Source organism: Anolis carolinensis, unplaced genomic scaffold, assembly GCF_035594765.1.
Source record: "Anolis carolinensis isolate JA03-04 unplaced genomic scaffold, rAnoCar3.1.pri scaffold_12, whole genome shotgun sequence".
Taxonomy (NCBI): domain Eukaryota; kingdom Metazoa; phylum Chordata; class Lepidosauria; order Squamata; family Dactyloidae; genus Anolis; species Anolis carolinensis.
Window position 1 is genome coordinate 21,511,215 of NW_026943823.1, and position 21,866 is coordinate 21,533,080.

General features: G+C 40.8%; 1 protein-coding gene across 1 annotated transcript in view; it reads right to left on the reverse strand.

Moving 5' to 3' along the window:
* Positions 1 to 21,866, reverse strand: part of slc16a2 (solute carrier family 16 member 2) — a 104,327-nt gene that overhangs the window by 24,198 nt on the left and 58,263 nt on the right. Inside the window, exon 2 of the mRNA XM_062964099.1 lies at positions 3,126 to 3,270. Coding sequence (XP_062820169.1) covers positions 3,126 to 3,270 — 145 coding nt within the window. The remainder of the gene's footprint in view (positions 1 to 3,125; positions 3,271 to 21,866) is intronic.

Genomic DNA, 21,866 nt, shown 5'->3' on the forward strand with positions numbered 1-21,866 from the left:
GCAGGGTTCCATACTTCGCATTTTAACAACACAACCGTTCAATGCTAAGGTTTCCATGTTTGCGCAGGGTTCCATACTTTGCACTTTAACAACACAACCGTTCAATGACAAGGCTTCCTGCCAAATGGAACTGGAGAGGAGAGTCTACTAAACAAGCCAGTACCTGCCGCAGACTCTCTCGGGGAGTTACGAAGGTGGAGGCATTACTTTTCATTCAACCCTCATACTATTTTGATGGTATTCCCAATCTCGTTTGAACAGCTCTTACAATATGTACCTTTTCCGAATGTTTAGACTCTTTTCGTATCATTTTGAATTCTGTAATTGGAAATGGGAGAGTTGAGAAGCAGCTCAAAGGCTGAGATGAAAGATAAGTAGTTGGGACTCAACTCTTGCAAAATCGGGGTGGCTGGACGGTATGTACCTTTTAAAAGTAAATGGCCTTATTTAATGCTTCCCCTAGCCATCCTTTTTTCCAGCACATTGTTTGTTTGGAGCCGTGACTTAGAATATGGCATTTGGCGAGAGAACTTACAGGTTGTAAGGCATTAAAAACAGATTTTATTTTTTTGAACTGCTCACAAAGTCTTCAAAGGCATGAATGGCTTTAATTGTGGCAGCGCAGAGAGCGGTTGAAAATCCAAAACAGAGACTTTAAAACCATAGACAAAAACAAATGGATTCATGGCGGAGTGTTTTGCTCGGAACAACAACATGATGCGTAGGGAAACAAAAGGTTCAGAACGGAGGAAATGCCTCCTTTTCTTAAAACCCATTTTAAAATCTTGATTATGTTTCCTTTTTTGGTGCAGATCGGCCAAACAAAACACCCAGAGATTGCTTGGGCCAAGGGAAAAACACAAAGACCATCTCTACTCTGGTTCCAATGCACTGGACTGCAGTGCCTATCATCCTTTCTCTACTCTAGTATAATCTCAATGCACTGGACTGCAATACCTATCATCCCTTTGCTACTCTACTCTGGTCTCAGTGCATTGGACTGCAATGCCTATCATCCCTTCTCTACTCTAGTATAGTCTCAATGCACTGGACTGCAATACCTATCATCCCTTTGCTACTCTACTCTGGTCTCAGTGCATTGGACTGCAATGCCTATCATCCCTTCTCTACTCTAGTATGGATTCAGTGCACTGGGCTCCAAGGACTATCACCCCTTCCCTACACTGCTACAGTCCAAATGCATTGGACCACAATGCCTATCATCCCCTCTCAACTCTAGTATGGTCTCAATGTATAGGACTGCAATGCCTATCATCCTCGCTCTGATATAGTATGGATTCAATGCACTAGGCTGCAATGCCTATCATCCCTTCTCTACTCTGGTTCCAATGCATTGGACTGCAGTGCCTATTATCCTTTATTCTAGGCTCAATGCATTGGACTGCAATGTCTATAATTCCCTCTCTACTCTAGTCCCAATGCATTGGACTGCAATGTCTATCATCCCTTCTCTACTCTAGTCCCAATGCATTGGACTGCAATGTCTATCATCCCTTCTCTACTCTGGTCTTAATGCATTGGACTGCAATGTCTATCATCCCTTCTCTACTCTGGTCCCAATGCATTGGACTGCAATGTCTATCATCCCTTCTCTACTCTGGTCCCAATGAATTGGACTGCAATGTCTATCATCCCTTCTCTACTCTAGTCCCAATGCATTGGACTGCAATGTCTATCGTCCCTTCTCTACTCTGGTCCCAATGCATTGGACTGCAATGCCTATCATCCCTTCTCTGCTCTAGTATGATTTCAATGCATTGGACTGCAATGCCTATCATCCCTTCTCTACTCTGGCCTGAATGCATTGGACTGCAATGCCTATCATCCCTTCTCTACTCTGGTCCCAATGAATTGGACTGCAATGTCTATCATCCCTTCTCTACTCTAGTCCCAATGCATTGGACTGCAATGTCTATCATCCCTTCTCTACTCTGGTCCCAATGCATTGGACTGCAATGCCTATCATCCCTTCTCTACTCTGGCCTGAATGCATTGGACTGCAATGCCTATCATCCCTTCTCTACTCTGGTCCCAATGCATTGGACTGCAATGCCTATCATCCCTTCTCTACTCTAGTATGATTTCAATGCATTGGACTGCAATGCCTATCATCCCTTCTCTACTCTGGCCTGAATGCATTCGACTGCAATGCCTATCATCCCTTCTCTACTCTGGTCCCAATGCATTGGACTGCAATGTCTATCATCCCTTCTCTATTCTAGTATGGATTCGATGGATTGGACTGCAATGCCTATCATCCCTTCTCTACTCTAGTATGTATTCGATGTATTGGACTGCAATGCCTATCATCCCTTCTCTACTCTAGTATGGATTCGATGTATTGGACTGCAATGCCTATCATCCCTTCTCTACTCTAGTATGGGTACAATAACTGGACTGGAATGCCTATCATCTCTTCTCTAGTATGGTCCCAATGCTTTGTACTGCAGTGCCCATCATCCCCAACCAGCATATCCAATGAATGGTACTACCTGCACCCCATCTGGGAAGCCACCAATCTGGAGAAAACCAATCTACACAACTGGTTCCGTAACAACGGTTTGATGGATTGAACTCTTTGGAGCGATAAGTCGTAGAAAAGCAATTTGTTTCCCCGAAGGCCCATGAAAAATGTTTCGCGCAAAACTCAACAAGAACTTTCCAACCCATGTACTTTGCCTGATATGTGTGTGTATATATATAGAGACTGAAAACTTGCTAAGAGATTGTTACGGATGTCTTTGAATTAAAAGGCTGCTGAGAAGAGGTCCCATTTAGCCTCCATTAAGAGAGAGTCGGGGGTCCATTTGGACACACAACTACGATTTCAAAATTGCCTCTTTCCCCATAATTGCCACTGTTGACTCTCATCTAAGTGAAGAAAATAAGATAAAAATAACTATAACAATAATAATAATTCTCAATACAAACACACATTAAGTGGAGGTGGGAGTGGACCAAAAGCAGGACTACAAAGGAAAGCTCGAAAGTCCCCCGGAGCTGATGTTCTTTGGGCAAATTACGAACCACTTTGGAAGGAAATGCGGGAAAAGTTTGTTGCAAGGTTATAGGATCTGAAAAAAAGTCCAAGCATCCAAACTTACTTGGTGAAGGAGCTGGAGAAGAGTCCGATGAAGGCAATGGCTGCTCCGGAGGCCGCCGTGGTCCTGCATCCGATCCGGTCGGTGAAGATACTGACGACAGGAGAGCAAAGGAAGACCATGCCCATGCCGATGGAGCCGACCAAGGCTGGAAAGAGAAGGAGAACCATCACCTACGTGTTCAACAAGAGGGAAACTGAGGCAGGACTGGTCTGGGAAAAGAGACACACTGCCCATGACAAAGAGTGTGAGTGGATGATTGAAACACGGTAGCACAATGGGTTAAACCCTTGTGCTGCTGAATTGCTGCCCTGAAGTTTGGCAGTTCGAATCCGTAGGATGGGGTGAGCTCCCACTGTTAGCCATAGCTCCTGCCAACTTAACAGTTTAAAAACACACAAATTTGAGTAGATCAATAGAGTAGATTCAACACTTCGGAGGGAAGGCAAAAAGACACCATGCTGACATGCCAGCCACATGACCAGGAGGTGTCTACGGACAACATGTCCATAGACACCCCCTCGATGGATTTTCACCTTGACGTGGTGAGGGGGCTTGCGTATTCCAATGAACCTGAGGGCACAACCACGGGAGTCACACACTCCCAGGAGTGGCCACAGGGGAGGATCCAGACCAAGAACAATCCGAAGACCCAAAGACCTCAACGGCGGAGCAGGCGGAGAATAACATGGTACATGTTACAACGGCTGTGAAGGCAGAAGAAGGCTGCAACAGACTGAGAAGCCACTCTCGTTGTGTTAATCACACCACTGCTGGGACCTCAATCTGTGAAGACTGTATGTTGACCGGCCATGCACCGACCTCCACACATTAAAAAAAAATCACGCACAGGCATCTTCCAAGAAATAGAGGACCATCATCCTCGAACTACGAGGGATCGCCTAAGAGAGAGAGTAAGAGTGTTTTTGTTGATATGGAGTGAAATGTGTAATCTATTGTTGTTGTGATATGTATGTATTTCATTCTGGCAAGCATTCCAGCAGTCAAGGAGTTAATTGCAGCCAACCCTGATAGATTGCTGGATGGGCAAATGGCAAGGACTTCTGTTTGAGCTACTTGACAGGAAGATGCATCACAGACTGTGGAATGCAGGAGGTGCTTCTGTGCACATGCGCACAGAGAGAATGGACTTTGAGTGAGACAGACATGCAACATGTGTCTGGATAGTTTTGGAGTTTAGCATTGTAAATATTGTAAAATAAAGCTTTCAGAGCCGCTGAGTTTCAGCAGACATAAATCAGTGAAGGTGTCGTGTTTTGTCAGTGATGCTTTTTGCCGTTTGCAAAGTGGTCTGACAGGGTGAGCAAAGGTGGGACCTGGCTCATCCATCATATCGGGGTCTGCGATTCCCTGACACAACGCAGGCTCCTCGGCTTGAAAATGGAGATGAGCGCTGCCTCCAGAGCCGGAAATGAAAGGAGAAGCCTTTGCCTTTGTATTTCATTGTATGTAATTGTAACAAGGCATTGAATGTTTGCTTGTGTCTGTTTACATGCTGTAATCCGCTCTGAGTCCCCTCGGGGAGAAGGGCAAAATATTATTATTATTATTATTAATTATAATAATAATATTTTAATTTTTTATTGAGATTTCAACAATGTATACAACAAAAGTGGGAGCACAATGAAAGTGAAGAGAAAAGAAAGGAGAGAGAAAAAAGTTAAAGAAAAAAAAGGAAAAAACACAAAAACAAAAGAAAAATGAACATTGGTTGACTTAGCTGTTTGTAATCAAACAACAACAACAACAACAACAACAACAACAACAACAACAACAACAACAATAAGCAAGCCATCAGAACAAATGCAATTAAGGCCAAGATCGAAAAACCAGCTGATGACCCAAAATGCAGACTGTGCAAGGAAACCGATGAAACCATTGATCATATCCTCAGCTGTTGTAAGAAAATTGCACAGACAGACTATAAACAGAGGCACAACTATGTGGCCCAAATGATTCATTGGAACTTATGCCTCAAGTACCACCTCCCAGCAGCAAAGAACTGGTGGGATCACAAACCTGCAAAAGTATTGGAGAATGAGCACGTAAAGATACTGTGGGACTTCCGAATGCAGACTGACAAAGTTCTGGAACACAACACACCAGACATCACAGTTGTGGAAAAGAAAAAGGTTTGGATCATTGATGTCGCCATCCCAGGTGACAGTCGCATTGACGAAAAACAACAGGAAAAACTCAGCCGCTCTCAGGACCTCAAGATTGAACTGCAAAGACTCTGGCAGAAACCAGTGCAGGTGGTCCCGGTGGTGATGGGCAAACTGGGTGCCGTGCCAAAAGATCTCAGCCGGCATTTGGAAACAATAGACATTGACAAAATTACGATCTGCCAACTGCAAAAGGCCACCCTGCTGGGATCTGCACGCATCATCCGAAAATACATCACACAGTCCTAGACACTTGGGAAGTGTTCGACTTGGGATTTTGTGATATGAAATCCAGCATATATATCTCGTTTGCTGTGTCATACAATATTATAATAATAATAATAATAATAATAATAATAATAATAATAATAATAATAATGTTACATGAAGTCAGGCTGAAATGGACCAGATCACACCAAATAGCTGAAATAGAGGGGGAAAGAATTAAACCTAGATCTAAACTCTACGAGAACAGCTTTATCTGTGATTTACGCATCTGAAAAATGGATGATGAAGGCATCAACATGAAGATTTTCTGTTCCTTGCCAAGTCACAAATAAAAACGGAGACCGGCAGTGAAGAAATCAGGAGGAAGATAAGACTCGGGAGGGCAGCGAGGAAAGCACTAGATAAGCAAGAAGATTTATCATTCAGTTCCAAAGCTTGCATCATCCATCCTGGGGCGTTTCCAATTCACTAGGGTTGAATCACTAGGGTAATATCTCCACCTTCATTACTTGGGTTTGGATGGGAATATTTTAATAAATCAAACGCAGAAATAATCCATAGAATGTGTTCTTTAACTACCACTATTCACTTTTCCACATCATCACCAGACAATTGGATACATTTCTGCTTGGCTGTCTTTATGACACACAACCACACAACTTCAATTTATCACAGATTTATACTATTACTTACTTAAGTCCTATTTGCAGATTCAATAATTTTATTTCTTACTAGCTGTGCCCGGCCATGCGTTGCTGTGGCGTTGTCTGGTGGTGTTGGTGAGAAATTGTTGAGGTAGTGGTGGTATTGAATGTCTGTTGTATGGTTGTCTTAATGTTTAGTATGCACACTGAAGTGGATTATATGGCAGTGTGGAGTCAAGATAATCCAGTTCAAAGCAGATAATATAAGATTCTAAATGTGTTATATAGCTGTGTGGAAGGGCCTTGAGTCTACACTGCCATATAATCCAGTTAAAATCTGATAATCTGTGGAAGAGGCTTAAGTGAGGCCTAACTGTGCCTGTCCCCTGGGCTGAGTAGGTTGCTAGGAGACCAAGTGGGTGGAGCTTAGCCTTCAAACTGGCAGCAATTGGATAAAAACTATTATTCCTTTCCCTGTAATTAGGACTTTATTTTTCTTTTGTTTTTGTTGTATCAACTTAGAGGCATGGATGATGGGTTGTGTTGTCAAATTTCGAGGTTGGGGGGCCTGTAGTTTTGTTGTTTTGTCCGCTGCCCTGATGCCATCACTCTTTTATATATATATAGATTATTAGACTGACTCTAAACGATTGGCAGTGTTCACAGCAGCCCTCATTGGATCCTTCAGATGTCGAGCATTGCATTTTGGGAAATGTAGTTTAGGGCAGGGCCTTTTGCATTCTCAGCCATAGGAGGCCTCACCTTCCCAAACTACATTTCCCAGAATGCAGTGCTTTCCTTATGGCAATCAGGACAAAGAAAAAATATTGGTTTTTAAAGCACTTTCTGTTCTGTTGGCTTTACCAAAGTTGCTTAATGCTTATACTGAAAATTAAACTGACCTTGGGAGGCATCTGAATGTAACAGAATCTTAACAAAAATTATCGGTGAGTGTTTCAATTTCTAAATTCCCCTCCACCTTTCCTGAATGTTTCTAATATTGATTCGTATGAATGAATTGAACAAATTTGATGCGAAATATGAATTAAAAACAAAGTTATGCACGAGCCTATTATCCATATTTGTCAGACGATAGCAACACTGGGCCTTTCTTGACTCAATCCCTCTATAAAACAGCCTTCCTTTTTTTCCTGTTTCCTAATTCAGTCTTCCAACAAAGGAAGGCAATACAGTAGAATCTCACTTATCCAAGCTAAATGGGCCGGTAGAAGCTTGGATAAGCGAATATCTTGGATAATAAGGAGGGATTAAGGAAAAGCCTATTAAACATCAAATTAGGTTATGATTTTACAAATTAAGCACCAAAACATCATGTTATACAACAAATTTGACAGAAAAAGTAGTTCAATACACAGTAATGTTATGTTGTAATTACTGTATTTACAAATTTAGCATCAAAATATCACAATATATTGAAAACATTGACTACAAGAATGGCTTGGATAATCCAGAAGCTTGGATAAGCGAGGCTTGGATAAGTGAGACTCTACTGTATTATGGATGGATAGATTGAGACAAGAAAGCCACCGTTGCCCTGAATTTCCACAACTTGAACTTTGCAAATGTTGATGTCTTTTTGTAGGACTCCCACTCAATGGAGTTGCCAACAGTCAGTGCCAAAGACATCGCAAATAAAACTATTTTAGGGGCCTTGTTTTTTAGTTTGTCTGAGTTTCCAATTATAAGGAGAAAAGCTTTTACTTTTCCCTTTGCACAGTGAGTGCTTTGAGAACCTTTGCACAAAAGAAGCATTAAAAAGAAGCGCAACGCAGCCAAGTCCAACGATCCTTTCCTCCTGAGCCTTTCCCAAGAACTCAGAAACAAAACCCTCGGCAGCGAGAACAGACGATCTTTCCAAACAAATTCTATTTCCAAAAACCAATTTTTTCAAAGGCCACCTTGTCATAAAACGGAGCTCAGAGCAGGACCTTTAAAAAGGACAGAGTAATTGAGACACAGATCACGGAACAACAGACTGGTTCAAGAATGGGAAAGGAGTGCGGACATCAGGGCTGCGTACTTTCACCCTCTCTATTCAACTTGTACACAGAACACATCATACGACGTGCGGGACTTGACGAATCCAAAGCCGGAGTTAAAATTGCTGGAAGAAACATTAACAACCTTAGGCATGCAGATGATACCACTCTGACTGGATACCAGTAGACCCTCATATCTGTTTTCTCCCAACTTCCGAAAACGGGTGGGCAGCCAGATAGCCATTTTCGGTCCAAAGCCAAAAACGGTGTGGTGAATGAATTAGAACCAGCCATCCTGAGGAGTGAGGTTGAATGGGCCTTAAGAAGCATTGCTAATAACAAGGCAGCAGGAGACGATGGGATCCCAGCTGAACTATTTAAAATCTTGAAAGATGATGCTGTCAAGGTGATGCATGCCATATGCCAGCAAATATGGAAAACACAAGATTGTCCATCAGATTGGAAAAAATCGATTTATATCCCGATACCAAAAAAGGGAAATGCTAAAGAATGTTCAAACTTCCGTACAGTGGCCCTTATTTCCCATGCCAGGAAGGTAATGCTCAAGATCCTGCAAGGCAGACTCCAGCAAGACATGGAGTGAGAGTTTCCAGATGTCCAAGCTGGATTCAGAAAAGGCAGAGGAACCAGAGACCAAATTGCCAGTATCCGCTGGATAATGGAGGAAGCCAAGGAGTTCCAGAAAAACATCTACTCCTGCTTTATTGACTCTTCTAAAGCCTTTGACTGTGTGGATCATAATAAACTATGGCATGTTCTTGGTGGTCTGGGGAGACCAAGTCACCTTGTCTGTCTTCTGAGAAATCTGAATAAAGACCAAGTAGCCACAGTCAGAACAGACCACGGAACAGGAGACTGGTTCCAGATTGGGAAAGGAGTGCGGACATCAGGGCTGCATACTTTCACCCTCCCTATTCAACTTGTACGCAGAACACATCATGCAACGTGCGGGGCTTGAGGAATCCAAGGCTGGAGTTAAAATTGCTGGAAGAAACATTAACAACCTCAGATATGCAGACGATACCACTTTGATGTCCGAAAGTGAGGAGGAGCTGAGGAGCCTTATCACCAAGGTGAGAGATGAAAGTGCAAAAGCCAGGCTGCAGTTAAACGTCAAGAAAACCAAGATCATGGCAACAACACCTATTGACAACTGGCAAATAGAGGGAGAAAACGTGGAGGCAGTGACAGACTTTGTATTTCTAGGCGTGAAGATTCCTACAGCCAGGAAATCGGAAGACGTTTCCTTCTTGGGAGGAGACCAATGGCCAACCTTGACAAAATAGTGAAGAGCAGAGACATCACACTGGCATAGTGAAAGCAATGGTATTCCCCATAGTGACCTATAGATGCGAGAGCTGGACCATAAGGAAGGCTGAGCGAAGGAAGAGAGACGCTTTTCAACTCTGGTTCTGGAGGAAAATCCTGAGAGTGCCTTGGACCTTGGCAAGAAGATCCAACCAGTCCATACTTCACAGCATCATCTTTCAAGATTTTAAACAACTCAGCTAGGATCCCGTTGTCTCCTGCTGCCTTGTTATTAGCAATGCTTCTTAAGGCCCATTCAACCTCACTCCTCAGGATGTCTGGTTCTTGGACTGCAAGAAGATCCAATCAGTCCATACTTGACAGCTTTTGGACTTTCATTCTGGCGGAAAATCCCGAGATTGCCTTGGACCTTGGCAAGAAGATCCAACCAGTCCATCCTCCATGAAATAATGCCCAGTGGCTGCTCATTGGAGGGAAGGAGGGCCGGGCTGTGGTGCAGCTGACTAGTAACCAGCTGCAATAAATCACTACTGACCGAGAGGTCATGAGTTCGAAGCCTGGGTCAGGTTAAGCCCCCGACCATAAATAGCCCGGCTTGCTGTTGACCTATGCAGCCCCAAAAGACAGTTGCATCTGTCAATTAGGGAAATTTAGGTACGCTTTATGCGGGAGGCTAATTTAACTATTTTACAACATCATAAAACTGCCAGCAAAACACGAGGAATGGAATGAGGAAGTACAGCCACTAGTGGACAGTGAAGCAACAGCTCCCCCTGTGGCCGGAATCGTGAAGCTGGAAAAAAATGTCAAATGCCTCTGTGTCTGTCTATATATGTTGTTTGTCTGTTGGCATTAAATGTTTGTCATATATGTGTTCATTGTAATCCGCCCTGAGTCCCCTTCGGGGTGAGAAAGAAGGGCGGAATATAAATACTGGAAATAAATAAATAAATAAATAAGGATATTGGAGGCAAAGATGAGGTATTTTGGCCACATCATGAGGAGACAGGAAAGCTTTGTTAGTTTTGATTCATAAAGATGGAACATGCGAAATGGATATTAAAAATTATAGACCAATTTCACTCCTTAATACTGACTATAAGATTCTGGCGAATATCCTGGCTGAAAGAGTTTAAAATTTTTTTAAGAAGATGGATTGAAGAAGACCAAACAGGATTTTTACCAAATAGATTTATGAAGGATAACATAAGGCTAGTACAGTAGAGTCTCACTTATCCAACTCTCGCTTATCCAACGCTCTGGATTATCCAATGCATTTTTGTAGTCAATGTTTTCAATACATTGTGATATTTTGGTGCTAAATTCGTAAATACAGTAATTACTACGTAGCATTACTGCCTATTGAACTACTTTTTCTGTCAAATGGGATGTATTACATGATGTTTTGGTGCTTAATTTGTAAAACCATAACCTAATTTGATGTTTAATAGGCTTTTTCTTAATCTCTCCTTATTATCCAACATATTCACTTATCCAATGTTCTGCCAGCCCATTTATGTTGCATAAGTGAGACTCTACTGTATTAGATTTAATAGAATATTATGAACTGAACCATCGGAAAGAATTTGCCATATTGGCTTTGGACACGGAAAAGGCATTTGATAACTTAAATTGGGATTTTTTTAAAAAGACATTAATACAAAATTTGATATGGGAGAAAAATTTACCAATGCAATAAAAGTGATATATGATTTAGAAAAGGATGAGGAGACAGGAAAGCTTGGAAAAGATCACGATGCTGGGGAAAATGGAAGGAAAAAGGAAGAGAGGCCGACCAAGGACGAGATGGACGGATGGTATCCTTGAAGTGACTGGGTTGACCTTGAAGGAGCTGGGGGTGGCCACGGCCGACTGGGAGCTCTGGTGTGGACTGGTCCAGGAGGTCACGAAAAGTCGGAGACGACTAAACGAATGAGCAGCAGCAATTGAGACTCAGCAGGAAGTCTCTGAGATCGGCTTCATGCCAATGGATTTGGGAACCAAACGAGATGGGAAAATAGGGGATCCCACTACAGCCGGGATTCTTGCGGGACGAAGAAAGGCGCACGGTATAAACAAGCCCTTCCAATGGGACGACATGGCAGGACGCCAAAGAGCCGAGAGCCGTTCCCAAAGAACCAAGACAAACACTCACACACATCTGAGTGGATGTTGTGGGGAAGAAGCCAGGAGCCAAGGTGAAACAGACTCATTAAACGGAATCTTTCCAAAAAAAAAGCTTTCCCGAAAATGTGACACGGCCTCCGGACCATTTGCAATTTACTCATAACCGTGAGTTATTGGCAGCCGGGGGAACGGGGAGCACGGATTCCCAAAGCTTTGAGCAAATATTAAATTTAATGGCTTGGAGTCAAAATGCAATTAAGGCAGATTTACACATGGAGGCTACGCATTGGAATCGGGCCATAAGTTTGGGCTTACAGAAAAGAGCTGGGGGGAAAAAAGGAGGAACAAAGATGGATGGGGGGAAAAAAAATAAAAGCTGGCCTGGAATTCAAAAAGCTCTGTTTCCCTCTTATTCCCCTTTGAGAGAATTGGCCGTCTGCAAGGACGTTGCCCAGGGGATGTTGCCCGGAAGTTTTGATGTTTTTACCATCCTTGTGGGAGGCTTCTCTCATGTCATGGAGCTGGAGCTGAGAGAGGGAGCTCATCTGCGCTCTCCTCGGGTGGGATTCGAACCTGGCAGCTTTCAGATCAGCAGCCCAACCTTCAAGTCACAAGGCTTTAATCCACTACTCTACCGGGGGCTCACACCAGAAGCGACTTGTAGTTTCTCAAGTCACTCCTGACACGAAAAAAAAAAAAAAATCCCCTTTGAAAAGAAGACAGAAAAATGAGAGACTTCTAGACATGGAAGTGTTTCCACACAATGGGCCTTTAGTATTGGGGCCGGGCTGTGGTGCAGGCTGGTTAGCAGCCAGCTGCAATAAATCACTCATGAGTTCGAGGCCAGCCCGTGTTGGGGTAAGCACCCGACAATTAAAAAAATAAAATATAGCCCCTGCTTGTTGCTGACCTAAGCAACCTGAAAGATAGTTGCATCTATCAAGTAGGAAATTTAGGTACCACTTATATGTGGGGAGGCTAATTTACGACACCATAAAAATTACCCAGCCGCCGTTGGAATGAGGAAGTGCCATCACAGTGGATGATGAAGCAGCTGCTCCACCTGTGGCCGGAATCAAGCATACCCTCAGAAAGCTGGAGAAGGTTTAAATTTGTTGTCGAAGGCTTTCATGGCCGGGATCACAGGGTTGTTGTATGTCTTTCGGGCTGTGTGGCCATGTTCCAGAAGCATTCTCTCCTGACGTTTCGCCCACATCTATGGCAGGCAACCTCTGAGGATGCCTGCCATAGATGTGGGCGAAACGTCAGGAGAGAATGCTTCTGGAACATGGCCACACAGCCCGAAAGACATACAACAACCCCAAGGTTTAAATTGCCTCTGCGTCTGTCTCTGTCTCTGTTCTATATTATATGGCATTGAATGTTTGCCTTATATGTGTGCAATGTGATCCGCCCTGAGTCCCATTTGGGGTGAGAAAAAAGGGCGGAATATAAATACTGTAAATAATAAATAAATATTCATTTGCCACGATTAATTCATTTAGACGCTATAGGACACATTTGCCTGATTTAGTGGCTTCCATTTCAGTGAGGTTGTGAGCCAGTTTCAGGGAGCTCTCCAAGGTGCTGAATGTGTTTGGGGATACAGTTCAGAACCTTGGACAGCTCTCAGACAATGTAGAATACCATGGAAAGAAATTGAATTCTACAGAAACCAAAGGCAAATGAAAGGGTCTCGAAGTAGATCAGATTCAATAGAGGCTATTGTACTTATAAATATCATGTGATGATGTGTCAAATGGAAAAGGACAACAACGCATGGTAAAGTGGAAGGCAACCGGAACGGGGACTAAACCTGGATTGTCTCAGTGTAGGAATCCATGGCAGTTCTTTTTTTAAAATAAATAAATAAATAAATTTTTATTAGTGTTCTTTTCAACATAAACACAGACAAAAACATACAATAGAAGAAATTACAGAATTGAGAGAAAAGAAAAAAAAGGGAAAAAAGGGAAGAAAAAAGAATTAGAAGGGGAAGAAAATAAAAAAGAAGAAAGTGGTACAAATTAAATAAACCAATAAACAGCCAAAAAAGAACATGTAAAATATAAAATAAACTTCCAACTATTGCATGGTGTCGTTGGGTCTCATCTTTTCCCCCTTTCCTGAGTTCTTGAATTCATCCTGATAACCCAGATCATTCCTTTCTCCTGTTATGGGGTTTTGTACATAATCTAATTTTCTTAGATCTCAAATTAAAATCTTCATTTTTTCCTCTTTTAAGTATTTTTTTTAATCATTTCCCAGTTCGTTTGTTTTCTTGGACGACCTTGATTGTTTCCTAGCAGGTACGTCAATTTGTCCATATTCATTATTTCTAGGATTTTATTAATCCAGCATTTTGTTTCCGGAATATCTTTATTTCTCCAAGACTTGGCTACGGTCATCCTTGCTGCGGTAATTAAATAATTAAATAGAACTTCTTTATTTATTTATTCTATATCTAACATTCCCAATAGCATAATTTTGGGGTCCATATTTATTCTAATCTGTAACATCTTCTGAATTTTGGTGTGTATTTCTTTCCAGAACACTTTAATTTTATTACAGGACCACCAGCAGTGGAAGAAGGTCCCAGTTTGCTCATGGCAGTTCTGATTTTGCAAGACCCGAACAGGGTGATTTGGAGGTCTCTCATTTATAGGGTCACCATCAGTCCAAGCCCACTTCCACACTGCCATATAATCCAGATTATCCAAGCAGATAATCCACATTGGATTGTGTGAGTCTACACTGCCATATACTCCAGTTCAAAGCAGATAATCTGGATTTTATATGGCAGATAAAGTCTAGTGCTGCCCGACTCTGAGGGTTGGTACGCATCTCCATTTATAAGACGAAGAGCCAGCATTGTCCGTAGACACCTCCAAAGTCATGTGGCCATGGAGCACTGTTACCTTCCCACCGGAGTGGTACCTATTGATCTACTCACATATTTGCCATGTATATGTGCATTGTAATCCGCCCTGAGTCCCCTTCGGGGCGAGAAAAGCGGAATATAAATACAGCAGAGTCTCACTTATCCAACATTTGCTTATCCAACGTTCTGGATTATCCAACACATTTTTGTAGTCAATATTTTCAATACATTGTGATATTTTGGTGCTAAATTCATAAATACAGTAATTACTACATAGCATTACTGCGTATTGAACTACTTTTTCTGCCAAATTTGTTGTATAACATGATGTTTTGGTGCTTAATTTGTAAAATCATAATCTAATTTGATTTTTAATAGGCTTTTCCTGAATCCCTCCTTATTATCCAACATTTTCGCTTATCCAACGTTCTGCCAGCCCGTTTATGTTGGGTAAGTGAGACTCTACTGTACTTAAATAAATAACAGTAACAGCACTGATAGATAATATTAAAGGACTTTATAATGTCGCAAAATTAGGACATTTAATTCACTTATATGACATCAACAACCAGGATCACCTATGCAAAGTATTGGTAACTAGAAGAAATGCCAGACCTGGATCAATGGAGAATTAAATTGATGGTCATTAAGGACATGGACAAATTGACTGTTCTGATTAAAAAGAACTCGGGTAAGCCTATAAAACAAACAACCTGGGATCAGGTAGAAAAGTATTTTAGAAGAAGACGAAACAAATAATTACTGGGAGAGGTACAGTAATATAACAATATTCAGCAGAATTAGAAAAGAACCAAACCACAAAGGACTGGAAGGAAGTCAAGACCAATTTTTTTCAATTTTTTTTCTTCTATTTATTTTTAATGTTTTTCTTTTTATATATTTCCCCCCTCTTTTTTATAGTTCTCCTCCCTTTTTCATTATCTCTCCTTTTTCCCCCTCTTTTTTCCTTCACTTTTTATTCAATAATTGTTCTCACTCTTTCAATGTATTCTATTTCTATATACAGTAGAGTCTCACTTATCCAACATAAACAGGCCGGCAGAATGTTGGATAAGCGAATATGTTGGATAATAAGGAGGCATTAAGGAAAAGCCTATTAAATATCAAATTAGGTTATGATTTTACAAATGAAGCACCAAAACATCATGTTAGACAACAAATTTGGCAGAAAAAGTAGTTCAATACCCAGTAATGCTATGTAGTAATTACTGTATTTATGAATTTAGCACCAAAATATCACGATGTATTGAAAACATTGACTACAAAAATGCGTTGGATAATCCAGAACGTTGGATAAGCGAGTGTTGGATAAGTGAGACTCTACTGTATGTTAATAATAAAAAAATATTAAAGTCGGAGCGAATGTTTTTGAACGCAAAGGCCCTGTTCAACGAGGCAAGCAACCTCTACAATCGAAAATCATTTACAGTAGAGTCTCACTTATCCAACATAAACGGGCCGGCAGAATGTTGGATAAGCGAATATGTTGGATAATAAGGAGAGATTAAGGAGAAGCCTATTAAACACCAAATTAGGTTATGATTTTACAAATGAAGCACCAAAACATCCATGTTATACAACAAATTTGACAGAAAAATTAGTTCAATACTCAGTAATTTTATGTTGTAATTACTGTATTTACGAATTTAGCACCAAAATATCACGATATATTGAAAACATTGACTACAAAAATGCGTTGGATAATCCAGAACGTTGGATAAGCGAGTGTTGGATAAGTGAAACTCTACTGTATGTTAATAATAAAAAAAATATTAAAATCGGAGCGAATGTTTTTGAACGCAAAGGCCCTGTTCAATGAGGCAAGCAACCTCTACAATCGAAAATCATTTATCTTTATTCCCAGGAAGAGGAACAAAAAGGGGAGAGGAAGGTATTGTTTGAAGACCAAATTCCAAAGTCCCCTTGGGCATTAATTCCTACTCTTGGTTTGCAACGCGGCTGCAAAAACACCATTCGAAACTGTGCTCAGAGGAGTTCCTTAAGCCTTGTCTTTCCATTAACCCTCAGAGAAAGAATAGGAAAGCATCTGTTCAAGCAATTGACCACTGGACAAAAAAGTGCGATTGTGTATGGATCAACACATCCTGCCAGGGCCCCTCTCCATTGTCAGGGTTTTCCCGGAGTGTTAAGGCAGATAAAGTGCTTGCAGATAAAGCACCATGATACCCATAAAGCACGTTGATACCCTTCTATTTACCAGGAAGGATTTCATGCAGCGCTGGAGGTGTAATTCACATCATGCCTTTCCCCCAAAGGCTCAGTTTAGTTTTATACACCAGGACAGTTGACCCTAAGAGAATATCCCACGTGTGCCTCAAATGCATCAAGATCTGCAGAAGTGGGACACAATTTTCTGCCTAAAATGTTAAACCCAACTGTCCAGGAACGTAGCATGTGGCTGATGCTGCTCGTATCTGACAGTCCCAAGGAAGTGTGAAAGCGCCCCGTGACTCCAAATAGCTCACGGAGAAACTAAAATTGGATCCAAACAGCCGATCCCTTCAACACTCCAAACTCAGTCGCGGCTTTTCAAAACCTGGAAAGGTGAGGCATTGAAATCATGACTGCCCTCCTCAGGAGAAGATCACCTGGGGCAAACTACATAAACCATCCACATTGAACATGCATTCATGATTGCTAAATAACCCAACAGTCAGAGATTGCATTGTAATTACGAAATTTAACTAATTTCATCCGATTTACGACTAACGAAAAATTTTCACCGCCCTACTAAAGACCTTGTAGAACTACAAGATGCACCCCTAAACATGTCAACCTTCACTGAATTTAATGGGACTGAATATCAGGTAAGCACCCAGATGTCGACTCCCCACTGTCATGGAAACCCACTGAGTGACTGTCAGTGAGTCACACTCTCTCAGCCCCACTGGGGTCAAACTTCACTAATTCTACCACTTAAATCAGGGGTCCTCAAACTTTTAAAGCAGAGGGCCGGTCCACAATCCTTCAGACTGTTGGGGGGCCGAATTATTATTTGAAAAAAAAAACCGAACAAATTCCTATGCACACTGCATATGTCTTATTTGTTGTGCTAAAACAACAACAACAACAACAACACAACGAAAGAAGAATACGATATTTAAAAATAAAAACAATTTTAACCAACTCAAACCGATCAGGATTTCAATGGAAAGTGTGGACCTGCTTCTGGCCAACAAGATAGTCAAGTTATTTAGGATTATTGTTGTTGTGTGCCTTCAAGTCATTTCAGATTTTGGGCGAGCCTAAGTCAAAAAATTTTTTTATTTATTATTTATTTATTTACTACATTTATATCCTGTCTTTCTCACCCCGAAGGGGACTCAGAGCAGCTTACAATTTATATCTATATACAATATATTATATTAGTAGCATAGAACAATATTAGCATTATATATTACTATATTAAATTATACCACTATACTGTAATATTATATGTAATATTACATGTAATATATAATATATAATTAATATTATTATATGGTATTATTATTAGCATTACATTATATCACATTATAATATTACTATCAATATTATATGAATATACAATATATTATATTATTAAAACTGATATAAAAATATTATATTATAAAACTGAGGGCAGGGGCCAGGTAAATGACTTTGGAGGGCCGCATCCGGCCCCCGGGCCTTAGTTTGGGGACCCCTGACTTAAATGCACACAAAGTCACATAACGTGACAGGGAATCACACCTCACCCCATTTATTTGGGCATCCGGTCCCACAAATTGTCCATCATCTGAAGCAGACTCCAAAGGTCTACCCTGCAATACATGTGTTCATCTCAGAGGTGCAATGAGACGTTTTGTGCAATTTTTGCTGCTGGAGACGGACACGGCGCTGGCTCCGAACTTTAGCGCAGCCTTTGTTCCCTTTGACGGCTCTACGCCCCATCCTATTGAACTCGGTCTTTTTGGCAAGAGCCGTGCGCCAGTCTCCTTGGAGACACAGCGGTGCTGCAAGCAAGATTTCGCTGGTTCATCTCCACTCAGGGAAATAAAAGGAAGACTTCAAATGCTCCGCTAGTGATCGGTCTTGCTGAGCGTGGAATTGCAACATCCTTTCTGTCTGTTTGTAATGAGGAAAGATGTGATGCCCCTGCCCGGGGTGGCCACTTATTGCTTGGCCGATGCGCCAACCTCGCAGCCGTGGTGCTCACCCAGCTCCAACTGACTCATGCTTTCAATGATCAGACATATTGCGTTCTTAAATTAACTCGTCTCCCTTTTGTGCCTTAAGGGAGAGTATAATATATTTTTTTTGAGCATGGTGAGAATCTTAGTACATACATTTCAGGGTATAAAGATGTCCTATGCATCTACAGTGTAGACGTAATACAGTTTGATGCCACTTTATCTGCTATGGCTTAATGCAATAGGAAACTGGAATTTAGAGTTTGGCATATAAACACTGTCAAATTCCAAGTCCCAGGATTCCATAGCATTGTGCTATGGTGATTAAAGTGGTGCCAAACTGCATTAAGTCTACAGTGTAGATGCCAGGACAAAATCAAGGGTATTCCATCACCTCGATATAACAAAAGCCGGAAAATATCACACATTTGCTATAATCAGTTTCCTCTCCAAGATCCAGAAACATTTGTTGCCCCAGTTACATTATTATTACAGTAGAGTCTCACTTATCCAACATTTGCTTATCCAACGTTCTGGATTATCCAACACATTTTTGTAGTCAATGTTTTCAAAACATCGTGATATTTTGGTGCTGAATTCGTAAATACAGTAAATACTACATAGCATTAATGTGTAATGAACTACTTTTGCTGTCAAATTTGTTGTATAACAAGATGTTTTGGTGCTTAATTTCTATAATCATTACCAAATTTGATGTTTAATAGGCTTTTTCTTAATCTCTCCTTATTATCCAACATATTCGCTTATCCAACGTTCTGCTGGCCCATTTATGTTGGATAAGTGAGACTCTACTGTAATGGAGTTTGATGCCACTTTATCTGCTATGGCTCAATGCAACGGGAACCTGGGATTTAGAGTTTGGCATATAAACACTGTCAAACTCCAAGTCCCATAGCATTGTGCTATGGTGGTTAAAGTGGTGCCAAACTGCATTAAGTCTACAGTGTAGATGCATGCATACAGGGACAAAATCAAGGGTATTCCATCACCTTGATATAACAAAAGCCGGAAAATATCACACATTTGCTATAATCAGTTTCCTCTCCAAGATCCAGAAACATAGTTGGACACGTGAAACAGAGATTGCATTTTGTTGCTCCATTTACATAATAATAATAATAATAATAATAATAATAATAATAATAATAATAATAATAATAGTGAAGAACCTGCTTTGATTGAAGTCAAAAATCAGAAGCTCCTCAAAGCACAGCAGACAAAAAAATCAGTATAAGAAAACCGCACTACAAACTAGAGCTGACAGCTGGCACAACAAAACATTGCATGGAAAGTTCCTTGACAAAATTGAAGGAAAAGCTGATAAAGAGAAGACCTGGCTCTGGCTCACGAATGGGACCCTGAAGAAGGAGACAGAAGGCCTGATCCTTGCAGCCCATATAGATCCATGTACCTGTATATCTATATCCATACATATACATTATTTAACCTACTGATGCCTTGATTAATGTAATTTTATTGGTACAGTAGAGTCTCACTTATCCAAGCTAAACGGGCCGACAGAAGCTTGGATAAGCGAATATGTTGGATAATAAGGAGGGACTAAGGAAAAGCCTATTAAACACCAAATTAGGTTATGATTTTACAGATTAAGCACCAAAACATCATGTTATACAACAAATTTGACAGAAAAAGTAGTTCAATATGCAGTAATGTTATATTGTAATTACTGTATTTACAAATTTAGCACCAAGATATCATGGTACATTGAAAACATTGACTACAAAAATGGCTTGGATAGTAATAATAATAATAATAATAATAATAATAATAATAATAATAATAATAATAATAATAATAACTTTATTTTTATACCCCGGCCCATCTCCCCGAAGGGACTCGGGGTGGCTTACATGGGGCCTTGCCCGATAAAACAATCAAATATCAAAACACAGCAATAAAACAATTATCCAATAAAAACATCAATATCAGTAAAAACAATCGTTAAAATCGACATGAAACATACAATATTAAAACAGGAGACTAATTCATAGAACCCAGGCAAAGTGCAGAATGTGCCGACATGGGGAAGGTAATTTCACAGTTAAAATGGACAAAAGTGCAATATAACATTGGCAACAGCTCAAGAATGGGGCTATTATAAAATGGGCAGATAATCCAGAAGCTTGGATAAGCGAGTCTTGGATAAGTGAGACTCTACTGTATCTATTTTTTATTTTGAAATTTACCAGTAGCTGCTTCATTTCCCACCTCGGCTTATACACGGGTCAATAAGTTATCCCAGTTTTTTGTGGTAAAATTAGGTGCCTCGGCTTTTATTCGGGTCGGCTTATACTCGAGTATATACGATATATTGGTTATGTTTAAATCAGCATAACGTCTTTTGTAAGGCAACAAACTCACCAAGCTCAGTGGCTTGCAAGATCCATCGCTTGCCCTCACAACACAATCGATTGGATGGAAAGCAGATGAACCCATCTTAGGACAATAGTCCACATTGGAGAGGTCCAGAGCCAAATGGACACCTAATAATTAACTCTATCTCCCCCACCTTCCAACTGCAAAACAGCTTGAATCAGCAATATAGGATCCTGGCCTCTTCCAAGTTCTAGGAAAAGCCGTTTTCATCTTTGGAATATGATTAACCATCAATATGATGCAACCATTGCTTAGTCGGAAGAGGGTCAAAGGGTTGCAATCGAGTGACCGCTCAACCTTTTCCAGCCCTCCCCAAGCCAAATCCCACAGCTTGGTTGAAGTGCAAAGCTTCTGATCTTTGGTCCCATAACCATTGAGTCATGCGATCGTCCTTTTTAGAGGTCTGTTCCGCTCCTGGTTGTACAAATGTTCTGCAATTGAATCCTTTCACAAGAAGCTCAGTCTGATCATTGGTGCTCATTTCACTGAATTTATTCCGTTTCCTAATATAAATTTGCCCAGTAATTGATTCAATGGCTCCAGTTGAGAACTTACAAGGGAACCTATAATAATAATAATAATAACTTTATTTTTATATCCCGCCCCATCTCCCCGGAGGGACTTGGAGCGGCTTACATGGGGCCATGCCCCACAACAATACAATAACAGCAATAAAACAATAAAACAAGATCGACAATAAAACAATGTCGCATCAATAAAAACATAACATCAATAAACAGTTATAAAAGTCAGTGCACGGCATAAAATGGTTAAAAA